Source organism: Oryctolagus cuniculus, chromosome 4, assembly GCF_051225735.1.
Source record: "Oryctolagus cuniculus isolate XC-2025 breed Fujian yellow rabbit chromosome 4, ASM5122573v1, whole genome shotgun sequence".
Lineage (NCBI taxonomy): Eukaryota > Metazoa > Chordata > Mammalia > Lagomorpha > Leporidae > Oryctolagus > Oryctolagus cuniculus.
In genome coordinates, this window is record NC_142870.1 from 144,627,732 (window position 1) to 144,646,399 (window position 18,668).

An 18,668-nucleotide genomic window follows, 5' to 3' on the forward strand; every position below is an offset into this window, starting at 1 on the left:
AAGGTGGAGGGGGTTTCAAGAGGACACTGTGGCAAAAAAGCCAGCTCCAGTTGGCAAAATGAGGTAGTTCAATAGGCTGTGCACTCCAAATAGTTGCTCTCCATGGTGATAAAAACAACAAAAAGCCTTCCCTGCTGTGCAGACCTGGAGCTGCTGCAGACTTAGTCCTGAGCTTGCTCATGGCCTGAGAACACAGTGCAGGAATGAGGGCCTTTGATTAAAATATACAAAAATACAAACCCAGACTATTTATATTAAAAAAAAAGTTAAAATGCACAAGATATGTCGTTGGCACATAGTTAGTGCAGTTGGCATCCTGGAGAAAGTGGGACCCAAGGTGTAGTTATCCAAGGGAGCAAATAAATAAATCACATTGGCCCAGCATGGGGTCAGGAGCAGCGGGTCTGTGACTGTTCCCCTAGCCACCCTTTTTTTTGCCAATCATCACAACCCACTGCTTGGGACAGTTCCCAGCACCCTGTCCCAGGATCGAGTTATGAGGAAACAAGATGTGGAAAACCCTGCCTTATTCCCGAGAGTCCCTCCCACAGGACGTAGTGGTTTGGGGGTTGGGTCCAGGAATCTGGTCCCACAACCAAGCTTCTCACCCTGGCTAGGGAAGTATTATTCCATATCCTTCCTTCAAAGGAAAACTTCCCCCATCCAGGCGACTTTCCAAAGCTAGATTTGGCACGTGGGGCCTCAGATAAAGCACGCAGGTTACAGGGTGATACCCCCCCAAACCCCTTAATTGCATTTGGATATAGCATGGTTGGAATTCCCTGCCTCACTCCTTCCTCCCGGCACGAGGGGAAAAGGGGTGATGCTGTGAACCCCAGCCCAGGATACGTGGCAATGCCAGCTCCCCTCAACCCACCCTGTCCCCACTTTCTCCACTCTGCAGCTGATGCCTGCTCCTTGAAACTTCCTGATAGCCAAAAAACCAGCCCCCACCCACTGTGGCTCAATTCTGGGCCTCGGGGAGCATGGCAGGGCTGTGGATCGCCTCTTCACCCTCCCGGAGTAGGCTGGCTTTCCCTGGGCGCTGGGGGCCTGCTGGGCCTTCAGGGGGCACGAGGCCACCATATGGCTGATGCTCTGGCAGAGTGGCACTTCTTGGGTTGGGGTGGCAGCTTGCACTCCTTGGCATGATGGTCTAGACCTCACAGTTGTAGCCCTTGCCTCCTTTAGATCTGCGTTTTTGCATGCTCTTCCCCTTTGGCCGCCTCTCGCTGCTGATACAGAACACCCCACCAGGCCCGGTGACACGGATGGATTCCAGGCCCTTGGCGGACTTCTTGAAGGTGAATTCCACTGCTTCACCCTCCTTCAGGCTCCGGAAGCCCTCCATGTGCAGCTTACTCTGGTGCACAAAGACGTCCACGGGGCGGGGGGGGGGGGGGGGGTGTCGAGCGCGACCCCAGCGCGGGCGGTCATGGACATGCGCACGTTGAACCACTTACAGATGCCGGCCCCGTGCAGCAGCTGCGGCTCATCCGCCACCCGGGTCGCGTCTTCCGGGGCCTCCTCGGGCGCCTTCTCCGTCGCCTCGGTGCAGCCACCTGCAAACTGCTGGTTGGACACGGAGCCCATGGTCGTCCGCAGAGCCCGCGGCCGCGGGCCCCTAGTCAGGCGGCTGCTGGCCCCAGAGAAGTCCGGAGGCAAAGGGCATTCTAAGTACTTTTTTTTTCAATGTGAAAAAAAGCTCTCCCACCTGTTGGTTCACTCCCCAGGAGTAGGCTAGGCCAAAGCTGAACCCAGGTCTTCCTCTTGGACCACCCCGGCTACTTCCCTGGGTGCAGGTTAGCGGGGAGCTGGACTCAGGAGCAGAAGCAGGACTCAAACCCAGGTTCTCTGACGTTAGACACAGGCGTCCCTCCCGGGGTCTACACTGCTGCCCCCAACGCCTGCCCAGGTCTGTGCTGACTCTGTAGTGTCGCTATAACTCGAGAAAACAGAGGCATAACTTACTCTTTCTTCTAACATGGCTGATCAAAATTTGCTCTTTGCTACTGATAGGTAGAAGCGTTCATTTTCACCATCTATAATTACAGGTTTTACACGTAAATACTACTCTACAGATATATGTAATGTCTTCTATGCTTTTAGAACTACTGCCAGGTTTGCAAAACCCCTGAAAACATGTCTTTACATTTTAATGGCAATTGTCAGGACATTTCACTCTGTGTGTGTATGTGTGTGTGATGAAAGTTAAATACAGGTTGAGTATTCCTTATCTAAAATGCTTAGGATCCGAAGAGTTTCCAATTTCCAGGTTTTCCGATTTGGGAATTTTTGCATAGACTTTATTGGTTGAGTAACCCAACTCTAAAAACCTAAAATCTGCTTTGGCAGTCAAAAATTTCAGATTTCAGAGAACTTTGGATTTTCAGATTAGGGAAGCTCAAGCTGTTCGATGTTCTTAGAACTGATAACACTCACTGTCCAGTTTTGTCATCTTTGTAGGGCTTATTATGAAGGTATTATTATAAGGAATTTATTTCTTGGAAGAGGGCTTCCTTTTAATCAATACAGCAAAGAAACAGATTCAAAAAATGTTTTTTTCAACAGGACTGCTGCTGTCTTCTTAAGATCTGCATGCAGGAAGAAATGCAGGGGCTGACGACCAGTCGCAATTGCAGGCATCGGTGTCACAGGGCCTCTTAGCACGTGAGTATGAGCAAAGACCGCGCAGTGGGATTGTGGTACTGCGTGTGGCGCTGCCTGACACGGCCGAATGAGTCATTCCACGTGATGTGCTTGTGTCTCCTGGCTTCTGTTTTCTTCATCATTTCAGATTAATACCAACAAGGCCGATGACTCAGCAGATAGTCCCCTGGTCTCCACCTTCTCCAAGACTACTTGATGTAGGCTTTCTAGCTTACATGGCTTTCCCCATGTATGCTGTGCCCAGTGACCTCAGCCTGGCTTCCCCTTCTGATGCTCAGATTGTCTCCACTTTGGCCAGAAGGGCCCCATTTTGGATTGGCTCCTGTGGTCTTGGGATCAGGCTAATTTATGCCTTGGTTTCTGGCCTTGATGTTCAGTGTTGAGTTTCGCCTTGAACTTGCAGCTCAAAGTCTGACATCTACTATGTCTCCCAAAATGCTTTTGGTGGGAAGAGTACTGGAAACCTGAACGCGGGAGCCAAGTGCATTGTGGGCCAATGTGGCTCCCTGGTCATTTCAATAGCCAGAGACAGAAGGTGTGCATTTTTAATAAACTATTTCTGTTCTTTTGGAAGCATCCATTCACATTGGTTTTTTTCCAGTCCAGTTCTAACCACATAATGGTTCCTTCTCAAATTCTTCATTCTACAGTATTTTTCCTTATCTCTTATACAAAAAAAAAAAAAACTGGATCCCTAACAAAATTTACATAATTACTTATCTTCTTTGTCTTAAAATGGCTCTAAAATAACATTACAATATTAACACAAATTATCCAATCATTAAAAATACAGTTCAATTTTTCTAATGCTTACTTTTTATTTGTTTTTATGCTGCAAGCTACTAAGGATTTGCAAAAAAAAAAAAAATTTAAACTCTCTTGGGCTGTATGGTCACTAATAATAGCTCACACTTCGACTCTCTGAATCCTTATCTGGCATAGAGCTGCAGCTCTACCGTTTGCTTTCATACTCAGTTTGAAGGTCCTGGCATCAGGACAGCTGATAGCCCAGAGCTCTTAGAAGGCGGCGACTGGCACTGACCTTATTTTACTCGCAGGTCAACACAGTGCACAACTGCAAATGCTCCGAAGTCCTTGGAAAGCACAATTAGCAATAACATTAGTACTACAGAACACTCACCCTTCCCACACCGTGTAAGAATGCCATAAAACACAACCAGATAGACCTCGATACAGTTGTAACTAAAAAGACATAAGCAGGTATATCAAATTACAACACAATTTTCATTTACTGAAAAATGTACCAGATTATTTCACTATTGCACCATTTTCAGGAAGTTCAACTGAAAACTTTTCTACAGAATTATACAATTCTGACATCCTGTGGGTTCTAATGGAACCAGCTAATAACAACCGCAGTGCTTATAAGCAGAGCCTCTGACGTCACATGCAGGCTGTAGCTGCTTCGTGCCGGTGAGGAAATCCAGATCCTTCCCCAGAAGCAAACGCACTGTGCCCCAGATTCCTGACCTTGCATTCCACAGGGGTTGCACCAGAGTAAGTCATAAAATTACATTCTTTGAATTTAAGGTAAGCTGAAACATCATCTGGCTTCCCCTAGCACATGTTAACACCTTTGTATAAAGTTTCAAATGGCATTTTATTCAAAAATTCCAACTGGGAATAACTGTTTTAGGTAGAAAATGATTTTTAAAGTGAGTTATTAGGGGCCGGCACTGTGGCATAGCAGATAAAGCCACTGCCTGTGATGACGGTATCTCATATGGGCGCTGGGTCCAGTCCCAACTGCTCTACTTCTGATCCAGCTCCCTGCTAATGAGCCTGGGAAAGCAACGGAAGATGGCCCAAGTACTTGGGCCCCTATACCCAAATGTGAGACCTGGGAAAAGCTCCTGGCTCCTGGCTTTGGATCAGACCATTTGTGGTATGAACCAGTGGATGGAAGATCTCGTTCTCTTTCTTTGTCTCTCTCTCTCTCTCTCTCTGCCTTTCAAATAAATAAATCTTAAAAAGTCTTGTTGCCAAAGGAAAAAAAAGGCCCAATTCCCGGCATCCACCCCACACCACCACACCCAGCTCTGGAAATGGGTATTTTGCAGTCTGTTTAGAACCATACCCTGGGCCCAAGTTGTTTTTTGTTTTGTTTTGTTTTGTTTTGTTTTGTTTTGTTTTGTTTTAATCAGTCCTTCAACTTGAAGCTGGCTTTTGACAACCAAAAATTAAATTTATCATTCAGGGGGCCGGTGCTGTGGTGTAGCAGGTAAAGCTGCTGCCTGCAGTGCCGGCTAACCGTATGGCCGCTGGTTCAAGACCGGCTGCTCCACTTCCTAACCAGCTCTCTGCTAAGGCCTGGGAAAGCAGAGGAGGATGGCCCAAGTCCTTGGGCCCCTGCACCCACGTGCAGACCCGGAAGAAGCTCCTGGCTCCTGGCTTCGGATTGGCACAGCTCCGGCCATTGCGGCCAATTGAGGAGCAAACCAGTGGATGGAAGACCTCTCTGCCTCTCCTTCTCTCTGTGTATGTGTAACTCTGACTTTCACATAAAATATTTTTTAAAAAATAAATTTATCATTCAAAGTTTTTTTCTTTTTCTTTTTTATTTTTTTTTTTTTTATTTTTTGACAGGCAGAGTGGACAGTGAGAGAGAGACAGAGAGAAAGGTCTTCCTTTGCCGTTGGTTCACCCTCCAATGGCCGCCGCGGCCGGCGCACCACGCTGATCCGATGGCAGGAGCCAGGTGCTTCTCCTGGTCTCCCATGGGGTGCAGGGCCCAAGCACTTGGGCCATCCTCCACTGCACTCCCTGGCCACAGCAGAGAACTGGCCTGGAAGAGGGGCAACCGGGACAGAATCCGGCGCCCCGACCGGGACTGAACTAGGATTAGCCTAGTGAGCTGCGGCGCCGGCTCGTTCTAAGTTTAAAACCTGTTAGTAAAATAAAGGAAGAAGGGCCGGCATTGTGGTGTGACAGATGAAGGCACTGCTGCAGCACCTCCCGTGCCTCCCATCAGAGCGCCGGTTGGAAACCCAGCCACACGACTGCCAGTGCAGCTCCCCGCTGATGCACCTGGGAAGGCAGCAGATGAAGGCCCAAGTGCTTGAGTCCCTGCCACTCCTGTGGGAGACCTGGATGGCATGCATGAACCAATGGACAGAAGTTTCTCATCCTCTTTCTCTCCCTTTCCTTCCCTCCCTCCCTCTCTCTCTCTTTCTCTCCCCTGACTCTTCCTTTCAAATAAATACATAAAAATCTTTTTAGAAATAAAATTTAAATAAAGGAAGAAGGAATTTAGGGCAGAAGGGAAGGTGAGAAAGGCAGTGGGAATGCAGGACAGGCAGTGACCTGCTGGTTTTAAAAACACTGCAATTCATACGCTTTCTAATTCCACAAACAGGCATCCAGCGTCACCAGTCTGCACGGCTAAAAGTCCACAAACTGTATTCCCAACACCCTTACAAAGCCAACCCAACCCATTTCAGACTCTCAGCCGCCAGGCGCCTCCTGTTTGGAGGGCATATTTCCAAGCAGACGGTACTCAGAAGTCTCGAGATGCCACTTCTACTGCGATGAATGTTTAGAGCTTTCCAAAATGTTTGTAAGTGGACAAATCCTTTTGTGTTAAAAAGAGATTATCTCATAAATTACAATCGGGCTGTTCGAAGTTGCTCCTAATTCAAGGTCGCCATCTAGTTGCTGCCATCTGCTAAATTAAATTCTGTGCGTGCAGCCAGAATTCGGTCGTCCACCTCGTTGGCCTCCTTAATTGAGGCTGAATCTGAGGGCTGGGGATGTCCTATTCGGTTCTATTTCCAACTGCAAGATGCAAAACTCAAGTCAGGATGGTGGGGCAACAGTGGAGGTGTGAGATCGCAACGGGCTCCTGCCAAGTCAGTGTTTTTCCATGGGCGTAGCCGTACAGTGACGCAATTTAGTAAAAGATTTGCATGCAAGTCCAGGAACTCTGGATGGGTGTGGCTGCTTCCCAGATGACTATTTTTGTTTGCTTTTGTCTTTTTTGAGAGACAGACAGACAGCTCCCATCCACTAGTTCACTCCCCAAATGCCCACAGTCCACTGCTGCCAAAGCCAGGAGTCAGGTACTCAAGGTGGGTCTCCCAGGTGGGTGACAGGAGCCTGACCACCTGAGCCATCATCTGCTGCCTTCCCAGGGTGCACCTTCGCAGAAAGCTGGCTCAGGAGCTGGTGCCAGCACCCGGACTCAATCCAGACACTCTGATGGGAGAAGCAGGCCTAACTGCTGGTCCAAAGGCCCACCGCAGATGAGAGGTTTTCAGTACAGATGCAAAATGCAGGAGTTACTGAGGCTTGTGCAGGCACTCAGTATGCCAACAGCCAGGTTGGTTTTATTTTTTAAGATTTATTTATTTATTTGAAAGTCAGAATTTACAAAGACAAATTCCCTTCTATAAACTCACAGCTCAAGGAGTAAAAGAGCCAGCCTAGCCCAGGAGTGGGCTGGAAATAGGACAGCAGATGTCCCAAATCAGTCTCTTTTTTTTTCCCCAGAAGTAGGGAATGGCAGCACAGAGGAAAGACCAACAAAGTGAGTGAGGGAGGGAGGGAGGGAGGCAGAAGCCAAGGGGTTGGAAGGGAGAGCCTGGGGCACAGGGCAGCCCCCTAGGACATGCTGGGAACAATACAGAGAGAGAGAGAGAGATACAGGCACGGGGCAAAGAGATGGTGGCCCAAAAGGGCCCACTCCACTAGTGATTATGGAGGTCTGTTAGGGTCCAAGCCCTTGAGAATTTTAGCTTTCCTTCCTCCACCCAGCAAGTCCAGGAAGCGCGAAGTGACAACAAAAGAAATATTCCCAAACTCAACACAAGGTGGCGCCAGACACCCGTGGACATAATGAGGTCCTTCCTTCCAGGTGGGCTCCCGGAAGGGATCTGGTCAGGACAGAGCGAACGCAAACTGAGATCTGAACCCACAGGAGTTGAGTTACTGTAGCCCAAGAATAAAATAGGGCACACAAAAAATAAGAGAAAACATCTTTTTTTTTTTTTAAGAGAGTCTGCAATCCGTGTGTAGGAGGAACTTGAAAGAACTGGGCCACAGAATCCCCTGGCAGACAGGCGCCAAGCAGGTGCCCAGGGGGAAGTGGGGGGGGTGGGGGGCGGGTGTTACAGGCGTTCAGGTGGGAGGCAGTGGTGGCTTGGGCCGAGTTGGCAGGAAAAAGTGCCTTCTGGTAGGCTTTTTTTTTTTTTTTTTTTTTTTTTTACAAATGTCATGCATTGACACAGAAGCCCAACGAAACTGCATAACAAGAAGCAACACATCCTAACCAAGGCACCTTCTTTGTTCATTGTGTTTGCTCTGCTCTTGTTGGCTGTCATCACGGACTGGTGACTTCCCACATTTATCCTGTCAGCTGGTGCCAGCCAGCATTCTCCTGATGCCCATACCGTCCCAACTTTGGACAGTAGCGACTCTTTTTAGATTGCCTTTTGTGTGATTTTTGAATGACCCAATGACTTCAAGCATTGCTTTCTGGCCCAACAAGGGGTAGCCAGTCATTCTAGGGTCCCCATGTGCCTTTCATCTCCAGACAAGGAATCAGTAACTGCTCCAGGAAACCTTGGCTCCTTGGGAGAGGAAAAGAACATTAGAAACCAAAACATGGGCATTGGGGTGCCTTATGGAGGTGAAATATTTAAACTATTTTTAAGGTAATGTTGAACAAAGGTCCTCCCCCCATATGAACACATTTGATTCAGTTCTAACAGTGCACTGTGCTTGCTCAAATTTGAGATCTAGCACTGACCTGCCTTTTCACTAATACTGAAATCTGGGTTATAATAATTATAAATAAATAATGATTTCTCTGCCTGATAAGAGAATAGCTCATGCACACACACACGCACAACAATCAGTACAAACATAGGACACAGTTTGGGTTTCAGACTGCGTATCCCAAGGAAGTGCTGCCCCGCTGCTTTGCTGCAGAGTCGGGGAACGTCTGACCTCTGGCTGTGGAAGGCCCGCGCAGCCATTCGCTCTGGCCCTGCCGAGGCAACCACAGCGAGACCTGAAATTCATGACATCTATAGCAAGCTAGTTTTTAAAATATATATATATATATTTATGTATTTGAAAGAGTTACAGAGAGAGGGAGAGATAGAGACAGGTCTTCCATCCACTGGTTCACTCCCCAGATGGCTGCAACAACCAGGGCTGGGCTAAGTCAATGTCAGGAGCCAGGAGCCAGGAGCTCCCCCTGAGTCTCCCAGATGGGCAGCAGGGGCCCAACCATTCAGGCCATCTTCCACTAGTTTTCCCAGGCCATCAGCAGGGAGCCAGATTGGAGGAGGAGCAGCAGGGATGCATAGACCCTGCGCCCATATGGGATGCCGGTGTCCCAGGTGGCGGCTTTACCCATTATGCCACAGTGCCAGCCCCAGCAGCCTAATTTTTAAGTTGACCAGTTGGGATGTATAAATATTCAAATAACCCTGACAGAATTAAGGCCCTCCATCCCGTGAGAATCACCCCTAATCTCTCACACAGGTGATTATGAAGGACTTATCTGACAGTTCTGCTCTGTTGTCTCCACTCAATGATTCTTAGAAGGCTATATTTTCTGTTCTGCCTTTCATTTTTCCTTAAAGTGTATAAACCCCCAATATACTAGATAGCTCACTTAAAACTGACTTTTTTTAGAGAGAGAGAGAACACTCCCATCAGCTTGTTCACTCCCCAAATGCCCGCAACAGCCAAGACTGGCCTGGCCGAAGCCAGGAACCAGGAACCAATCCAGGTCTCCCACATGGGTGACAGGGACCCAGGCATTTCAGGCATCACCTGCTGCCTCCCAGGGTGTGCATCAGCAGGAAGCTGGAGTCAGGAGCCAGAGGCAAGAATCTAACCCTCTGATGTGGGATGAAGGCATCTTAACAGCTAAGCCAAACAGCTACCCCGTGGTTACTGTTATCATGTGATTATTTGTTCCCTGTTCCACTGCAATGCACGGGCCCTGGGACAAGTTGAGAGAGATTCGAGCAGAGGGAGGTCAGGGGTCCTTTCTCAGACCCAGGCCTGGGCAGAACCCCAGGGAATCGGGCAGGGAAGAGGGAGGAGGTGATGAGCCATGTAAAAGTACACTTTATTTTTGAAAACTGAACATTTTCCAGTGTAGGCCAAATGTAAAATTAACACACACTTTGTAACAAACAACACAATAGCATACAAAATGCTCCAAAGGAATCTTCGTAGCCCGGGGCACAGCCCACCCTCTTGTCTCTTGGAGACCCCACCAGGTGGGGCTGGGGTTGGGCCTCTGTCTTGTAGAAGGGAAACACCTGGCTGAAGCGGTTAGACCTTCTCCACCCCAGCTGGCTGGAAGGGGCCTAAGAAGTGGGGGTTGAGATGAACCAACTTAGAGCCCCCGACCTGGGGGAGGTAGAGGCTAAAATGTGGAGCCATAGGGCTTGCTCATCAATCCCTTCACCCTTCAGGAAACTCCCTCCCTCCCTCCCTCCCTCCCTCCCCTCTCTGGCCTTGGCTCACCTGGCAGCACAGAGGCGAGGGAGAGGGCATCCAGAGGCGGGTCCCACAGGAACAGACTGAGACGGCTGGGGATCCCCCACGCACGCTGCCTCAGGGAAATGAGGGTTCCCACAGGACCTCCAGGATGTGCCCAGGAGGACCGGACCAGGGGAAGCCTTTGCCAGCCACCTCTGCCAGCTTCTCCTGCAGCTGGAGGCTGCACCACCCGAGGCAGCCCTGGCTGTGGACTCCCAGAGTCTGTGAGCAGAGGACAGACGGCTCTGCCTGGGCCTTCCCCCACTCCTAGCTCTTCCTGGGCGTACCCCCCACTCTTCCTGGGCGTACCCCCACTCCTATCCCAAGGAAACCTTGCCAGCCTCCCTGCACTCAAGCTGACAATGCGACTAGAACTCTAAAGACCACTTTCGGTAGGAACCGAACAGACGGCCTAGGGCAACCCCCTTTTATTTTTCCTTCTGCATCGTAGCAGCTCTAGAGGACAGAGGAACACAGCAAACACCACACTTATCCACATCCTTGCGCCCTCTTCTCAAATACACACACGCCCACCTGCAGCCCCCAGCATGCACACGCTGTCTGCACTTTGCAGTATTCCGTGGGCCCCCAGTGCTTATGTGGGTCCTCGGTCAGTGGGGCTGAAGCCACCCTCTGGGTCACCCACTGTCACTGGCTGAGCCAGTCACCCTGCACCCATCCTTCCTCTCCTCTTCAAGGACAGTGTGACCTCCAAGTGCACGGGGCATGGGGTCCTTGCTCTTATTCCACATCTGTATCCTGCTCTCCAGGAAAGCAGAACCTATCGCCAGAGGGAGGCAGGGTCACCGGGTTCCTGGAGTCTGGGGAGATTTTTATATACCCACAAGAGAGAATGTGTGTGTTTGAGAGGCAGGCAGCTAATCCCCTCATTACAGGTGAGAAAATGGGCCATTTGGGGGCCATCCCCAGGGTTACTCTGCTGGGAACAGCAACGCCAGTCACTCTCCGAGCCCCCAGCCAGTGCTTTATCCATCAAGCCAGTCCACCCCATAGTTGCTTCTGAGATGTGGACACAGCAGGCTTCCCTGTCCATCATCCGTGGAGGAAACCAAAAGAACAGCCTCCCTCCACGGCTCCCGTGTGGTGCCGCCCAGGCTCTCAGGCTCCCCCGGCCCTGCCCACGCCTGCTACAGCCACACCCCGCAGAGCTCCTCGGCAGACAGCACAGCCGTGGCGCAGGCGTCCTCATCGTCCCTTCTGCACGTGATCAACTTCTGGGCTGAACTGGTTATCTTCTGAAAAATAATTTCCGTTAGTACTCATTAAATGCTCACAGTAGTAACAGGAGGAAAGAGCACCACAAACATTCCAACTAATCGATCAGTTTGCTCTCTTATTTTTTTTATTTATTTATTTGAGAGGCAGAGAGACAGAGGGAGTGGTTAGAGAGACAGAAAGAGATCCAATCCACTGGCTCACCCCACACATGTCTGCAGTGGCCAGGGTTGGGCTGGGGCCCAGCGGAGGCTGAAGCCAAAGCTGGCAAGCAGGAACACAATCCACATCTCCCACATAGGTGGCCAGAAACCAATTTTTTGAGCCCTTACCGCTGCCTCCCGGATCTGCACTGGCAGGAAGCTGGAGTCAGGAGCTGGCACCGGGAATCAAGCCTAAGCACTCCCACGTGAGTTGTAGACCTCTCAGCTGCGAGGCCAACTCCCTGATCAGTTAACTTCCAAGCAACAAAGGCCCCAAAGATGACGGCAGCCCCCAGACCAGAGGCTTCCTGATTGACTGAGATCAGCTCCCAAGTGGCTGATCCTGTTCCCTGGTGGCCCTGCTTAGTCGATGCTTCGCTTTCTGAGACCCTGCCCCACAAAAACTATAACTCTGGTTAGCTGTGGCTCACTTGGTTAATCTTCCGCCGGTGGTGCCAGCATCCCATATGGGCTCAGGGTTCTAGTCCCGATTGCTCTTCTTCCAGTCCAGCTGTCTGCTGTAGCCCGGGAGGGCAGTGGAGGGTGGCCCAAGTCCTTGGACGCCTGCACCCACATGGGAGACCAGGAAGAAGCACCTGGCTCCTGGCTCAGATCGGCACAGCACCGGCCGTAGTGGCCATTTGGGGGGTGAACCAACGGAAGGAAGACCTTTCTCTTTTTCTTTCTTTGTTTCTCTCCCCCCCCCCCGCCCCCGTCTATAACTCTACCTGTAAAATAAATAAAAAAAGAAAAAAAAAAAGAAATCTAGCCTCCTTCCATTGGACAACTCTGAGAAGAATGTGCTGGTCTGGGGTGGTTTATGGCCAGCACCCAGGTCAAAGTCCACCCCCGAGAGGGCTCAACGGGGGTCATGTTCCTGCCATCTTCTCCCAGCTGCCACGATACAGCGATCATTGCTGGTTGTACCAGGGAGTCATCAGAGGCGCCCTCCCACCCATTGCTAGCTTGCTGAACACCACCGAATCTGCTAGGTTCTTCTGCATTTACCGTCCATGGCCCTTCCTGTCCTCACTCCCAAGGGCATCTCCCAAGGGTTTCCTCCACCTCACTGTCCCAGGAGACTTCAGCCTTGTTGGGAAAGGGGCGGCTGCAGGGGTTTTCTGTTAGTGTCCACTGGCAACCAGCCCCAGGCAAGGATAATCCAAGCAGGGCTCGCTGCGTGCGGTGTCCAGTCAGAGCCGCAGGACACTGGCCGCCCACATCCACAGTGTTACCCTTGACTATGTTTTAAAATCCAGAGCGATGCTGTCCAAGAGAAATACAACATGAACCCCACGTGCTGTGTAAAAACCTAGCAGCACGTTTTGAAGGGTAGAAAGGAATACATGGAATTAATTTTTATATGTATTAATAAATATATGCAAAATATGTTCATCTTAACATGTAATCAATATCAAAGTGTTACTGAAATGTTTTAGATTCTTTTGAGTTTTCAAAATCAGTTATGCATTTGGTATTTACAACACACCTCAATTTGGACCAACCCCATTTCAAATGTTTCACCGTCACGGAGGACTAGCAGCTCTGAAATGGTGCAGCGCTAGAACACTATACGGCACGGTCTCCCAGTTTCAGACGGTATCACACTGTTGGCCCACAGAGCAGAACTAACTTCCAAACAAGGCTCAGCGGATGCTTTTTTAAACAACTGAACTAGTTTTCAACCTTTAAAAGTCAGGAGATTTCTTAGCCCAGCGTCAGAGACACCAGTTAGGAGACCAATACCCTATATCACAGTGCCTGTGTCTGCTGCCTACCTCCAGCGCCTGACTCCTGCTTCCTGCTACTGCAGACCCTGGGAGAGAGCAGGTGATAGCTCGAGCTCCCAGCTTCTGCCCTGGCACAGTCCTGGCCATTGTGGGCATTTGGGGAATGAACCAGCCAATAAATATCTCTCTCACACATAAATTTAAAAAAATGCAAACGGTTTTTTAAAAATCAGGAGATTTCTCATAAATGCCTGAATTTTTAGGTTTCTCACTTAAAATGCGGAGCCCTGGCAATACCAGCTCACGATCCCTCTTGGCAGCTCCTGTGGGAGCAGAGAAGCAGCTGGCTTCTTAGACGGAACATGGCTGCCACGGCCCCACCTCCTCTCGCCGTTGAATTACATTCACTGCCTTGCATGCTCTGGCTTCAGAGGCGTCAGAGCCCACAAACTCCACTGTCTATGGAGAGCTCAAGGCCATATGCGCGATGGTTCATGGAAGAATTATCACTGTGGACCTCCTATCCCATTGCTACCCACATTCGCTGGAGTATGACAGCAAGAAGGGAAAGAATAAAAGAAAGTCACAGAAAAGAAAGGGAGACTCTTCAGCACCAAAGTGCCCATTCATATGAAGCGACTACGGATAAAAGACAGGGAAAACAAATTATATTTTTAACTATACACTGGGTAGAACTGATATAATTTTCCTGGCTTAAATATTGTTGCTTTCGATTCTTGCTTGGTGATACAAACTTTAATGAAAAGAAATTCCTACTAGCGTATTTCAGAATGCAACCACCACCAACTGTGAACTGTGGCAGTGGACGAGAAATGTTTCATCCACACAGAACAATTACACAAACTCAGGAGGGTTTCTTGAAGAATTGTCAAGGGTTTCTAGCTGGTTATTTTTCATGGTTTAATTGGAAAGATGAGCGGATTCTCCAAGGATGGCGAGAAATTGCTTTCTAATAGTTTGGAGGATAATCTAGAGGTAATGCCCATGCTGACAGGCAGCTAGGCTGGGCTGCAGGGGAGACGGTGGGGCAAAGGGAGTTGGGAGACCGTGGTGGTGACACCCAGCTCCAGGACACATGTGGGACGTAATGGGCACTGGTGATCTGTTTCTCACATTACACCGTGGAGAAACACATACAGGCAAAGAATCTGTCTACTTTAAAAGTCGGGGGTAGGGTGGTAGGAGCTGATGCTGTGATGCAGTGAGTTGAGCCGTCGCCTGCCAACACCAGCATCCGATATTAGAGTGCTGGGTTAACTCCCAGCTACTCTGTTTCTGATCCAGCTCCCTGATAATGTGCCTTGGAAAGCAGCGTAAGATGGTCTAATACTTGGGCCCCTGCCACCCCAACATGGGAAACCTGGATGGAGTTCCTGGCTTCAGCCTGGGCCAGCCATGGCTATTGCAGCTATTTGAGGGAGTGAACCAGAAGATGAAAAATCTCTCTCTCTGCCTTTCAAATAAATTAAATTAAAAATTGGGGAGGGGCGTGGTAAAGAAAAATAGAAGCTGAATGCCTCATGGAAAGAAATGCATGTAGGAACGGACACGAAGGGAAAACCAACATAAAGGGAGAAGCAGACACATCCGCACTCACAGTTGGGATTCTGACATCCCTCTCTCAACAATTGATAGAACAGCTACACAATTAATCAATAGGGGAAAAGCTGATCTAAACAACAACATTGTGGGCTGGTGCTGTGGCATAGCTGGTAAAGCTACCGCCTGTAGTGCCAGCATCCCACATGGGTGCCAGTTCAAGTCCCAGCTGCTCCACTTCTGATCTAGCGCTCTGCTATAGCCTAGGAAAGCAGTAGAAGATGGCCCAAATCCTTGGGCCCCTGTACTGGAGTGAGAGACCTGGAAGAAGCTCCTGGCTCCTGGCTTTGGATCAGCCCAGCCCTGGCTGTTGTGGCCTTTTGGGGAGTGAACCAGCAGATGGAAGACCTTTCTCTCCCCTCCCTCCCCTGCCCTGCCTCTGCCTCTCTGTAACTCTTTCAAATAAAAATAAATCTTCAAAAACGAAAAAAGGGCTTGTGGATGAGAGTTTGATCTCTCGCCCTCTCCCACCCACGTGATGCCTTCCAGGGAGTTATGACGCAGCCCTCAGAACCATGAACCATGGTTTATAAGTCACAGGTCTGTGGTCTTCTGTGACAGCAACACAGACAGACTAAGCCAGAAGTGAAGTCCTCCTAGTGGCCTTCTTCCCTGCAAACCACGAGACGTGTGCCCATGCCTAACGAAGGCCCCCAGCACATGTGCTCAGCATCACACACATCACACACACAGCAAGGAAGAGAGACCAGGATTACCAAGGTGTCCGGGAGGACCACCGCAGGGCAGCAGGAATACTGGAGCAGCTGGCCCATTTTCCAGACGGACAGCGGCACCACCGCAAGGATCAGCATGAAGCCCACGAATGCAAACAGGGCGAGCGCCAGCGGGAGAGCCTCTCCTGGGAACACAAGGATACGAGAGGCTCAGGCACCACAGCAAAGAGCAAACTCAGAGCCTGGGCCTCCTGCGGTCTCCTGACGGTGGCTCCGCACTCGGCCTCGGCAGCAGGTGTCAGCATCCGGCGATGTCGAGGTGCACCCGAGTGACTAAAATGACCACCATTAGAACCATCTTTCCAGAATGCAGACGAAGGCATGGTTTCCAGAAGGCCCCGGGGAAGATGCAAATCTTTTTTCCTGGGAAGGGGAGGGGAGGAGCGTCATGTGCTAAGGGACGAGCTGTGTCAGCATGTACCTTGGCACCACAGCCAGGAGGAAGGCGGAGTGCCAGGCCCCGGGCAGGATGAGGGGGAGGGCTGGAAGGGAACAGCCCAGAACGGAGCTGGGTGGGAACCGAAAACAAAGTGTGTCTCACAGTGTGCTCCTGGCGGGTTCCTGTTGCAGAGGAAAACAGCAAGTTCAGAAAACAGTCACACAGCCAGAACTCTGCTAGGCCTGCTAAGTTGACCTGGAGGCTGTGTCCCTCCCCACGCTGCGGGCAGCCCTGCTTATACAGGAGAGGAGTCTGCTAAGAACGGCTCCGTGGCTTACCCCAGCTCACGCGTGGGCCGTTGTATGGAATAAATGGGACAGGGCTGGGTCTGACCATCTGGAGACGCAGAAGAGGTTATTTCTCCAACTCTTTGTCCTGTGTAACCTTGAGCAACCCCTGGAGCCTCTCCGGGCCAGCTGCTGCCCGCAGTAGAAAGGGCAGCTCAGCCACAGAGGCTATGGAGAGGCCGCCAGAGACCCACAGGTGGCTGGGAGCACTGGGAGTGTTTCCTTGCTTTTGGAAACTGTTTGGGCCATCCCCATCAGGAGATACACCCAAGTTCATAGCCTTCCATCCACTCCTGCCATTTTCATTCCAAGGAAGGCAGATCAGTTCACGGCAACATCCAGACTGGAGGGACAGCCCCAGAACCCACCTCGCCCTCTGCCCGAGGCAGCACAGCCACGTCCCACACCCCGGGCTGCTCTGAGACACACTCTTCATGGGGCACATCACCAAGGGAAGCTCCCTCCCTTGTTCCCTTGTTCATTGTCTGTCCTCACAACCAGAGGGTAGGCTCCATAAGGGGAGGGGCTTTCTGCCTTATCCAGGGCACAGACCAGGACCTGGCACACAGCCCATGCTCAGTAAGCATTCATCCAATGAAAGCATGAGCATCACCTTCAAAAGCAAACAGAGATGATTTAAATATCGAAAAACGGGATCATTAAAGAGTGCATGAACTATCAGTAAGGTCGATTAGCAACTCAGCTATTAAAATGAGAATTCGAACATACACAAACTTGTTTACTGCAGCATGGTTTACAGTGGCGAAGACTGGAAAGCTCAGACTACACTTATCACAGGGCGAGGTTGCATCCGCACATCTCGGCACACCCGGACGTGGACTTGTCATGCACGTTGGTAAAGTGAGAAGGATCCGTATGTCCGGAATGAGAAGATGCTCACCTCATGCAAGCCAGGGAGAATGAGCCGGGCCCAGCACGGGGGAAGCGTGCAGTCCCATCTGTGTGCCAGAGCACTGTTGTCACCCAGACGACAGCCAGATTACATGCCAAGCTTGCAGAGGAAAGCGCCTGGGGTGCGTGTGGGGTGGGGGAGGGGAAAGGAACATTTGCCTCTTACTTTATATAGATCTATGTTGATTGGATTTCAAACATGCTTGAGTGACTGATTTTAAAAGCAATGCAAAGTGATGCAGGCATCTGCGCATGCGCCAGGGACTCGCCTGGGCACCTGGCTCCAGGGTCCTGGCCGGCCGTCCTTACCTCGCACCTCGACGCATTCTGGCTGGCTGAAGGCGCTGTGCCTCTGGATGGCCTTCACAAATGTCTGCGCCTTCACACAGTACGCGGCCCCAGGCTCCATGGTGGCCAGGTGCACCGGGACACCCTCATTCCGGAGCACTTTGAGGTGTTCCTTTGGGAGACGGGGAAACACAGAGACCCTCACGGACGAGAAGAGCCAGGGAGGGATGCTCTCTTTCTCACCCGTGCGTGCACACATTCAGTCACTCATTCTTATCCACCAAGTACCTGCTCTGTGCCAGCTACCACACCAGGCACAAGGACACAGCACTGAATACGACAGACAAAGTCCCTGCTCCCACAGAGCTTACGTCAAGGGAGACAGAAAATACAAACACGTGTCAGGTACATAAGGGCTGTGAACAACACGGGGGCGAGGAGGAGGCGAGCGATGAGGAGGTGCTGTCATAAACGGCAGTTAAGGAGGGCCTCTCTGGTAAGCATCGGGACACAGCCTGATGTTGGCCATCTCACCGAGCAGTGGCTTGGGGTGGCCTCTCCCACCAGGGGCATCAGTGCGCAGGAGCGGTGGAGCTAGCAGGCAGTGCCCCCTCTCCCTTGTCTGTCCACCTCCCTGTCTGTCGGTCCATCTGTCCGCCTCTCCCCCTCCACCGGCTTCCCCAAGGCCTGTGCTCTGCATCTGAGCCTGTGGAGGCTTGTCTGGGCCGAGCCCATATGACTCAGGGTGCACGCTCCTTTCTTACCACCTGCGCTGCCAGTTACCAAGGGTGGGGAGTGGGCTGCACCCCAAAATTCTGAGGGAGTGGCATGCTGCTCCTGCCCTGGCCCTGACCAGCCCTCCTCAGGCCCCTCTGCCTAGCTGGCAATGCCACGTCCCCCACAGGGGTAAACACTGGTTCCCAGTGGGACCTCCTGCCCTGCCAGCCCCCTGCTGAGCAGGTGGTGAGTGTGTCCAGTCTTCCAGATACTGCTATGAGGTCAGGGGCCAGCTGGCCCCTGGTAAC

At 50.9% G+C, this 18,668-nt stretch overlaps 1 protein-coding gene and 1 pseudogene across 3 annotated transcripts in view; both read right to left on the reverse strand.

Annotated features, from left to right (window-relative positions):
* Positions 1 to 964: 964 nt before the first annotated feature.
* LOC149127155 (protein lin-28 homolog A pseudogene) lies at positions 965 to 1,593 on the reverse strand (annotated as a pseudogene).
* A 724-nt stretch (positions 1,594 to 2,317) lies between these two features.
* Positions 2,318 to 18,668, reverse strand: part of IL20RB (interleukin 20 receptor subunit beta) — a 38,906-nt gene continuing 22,555 nt past the window's right edge. For 2 of the 3 annotated variants that reach the window (XR_016233288.1, XM_017346797.4), the window contains exons 5-7: positions 17,665 to 17,815; positions 15,700 to 15,842; positions 9,757 to 11,450 (exon numbers count right to left, since the gene is read on the reverse strand). Coding sequence is in view for 2 of the 3 variants with exons in the window: in XM_017346797.4 (XP_017202286.1) it covers positions 11,343 to 11,450; positions 15,700 to 15,842; positions 17,665 to 17,815 (402 nt within the window). In the remaining variant the exon portion in view is untranslated. Of the gene's footprint in view, positions 8,259 to 9,756; positions 11,451 to 15,699; positions 15,843 to 17,664; positions 17,816 to 18,668 lie in introns of those variants that run through there. The other variant, XM_017346798.4, reaches the window with a different exon arrangement.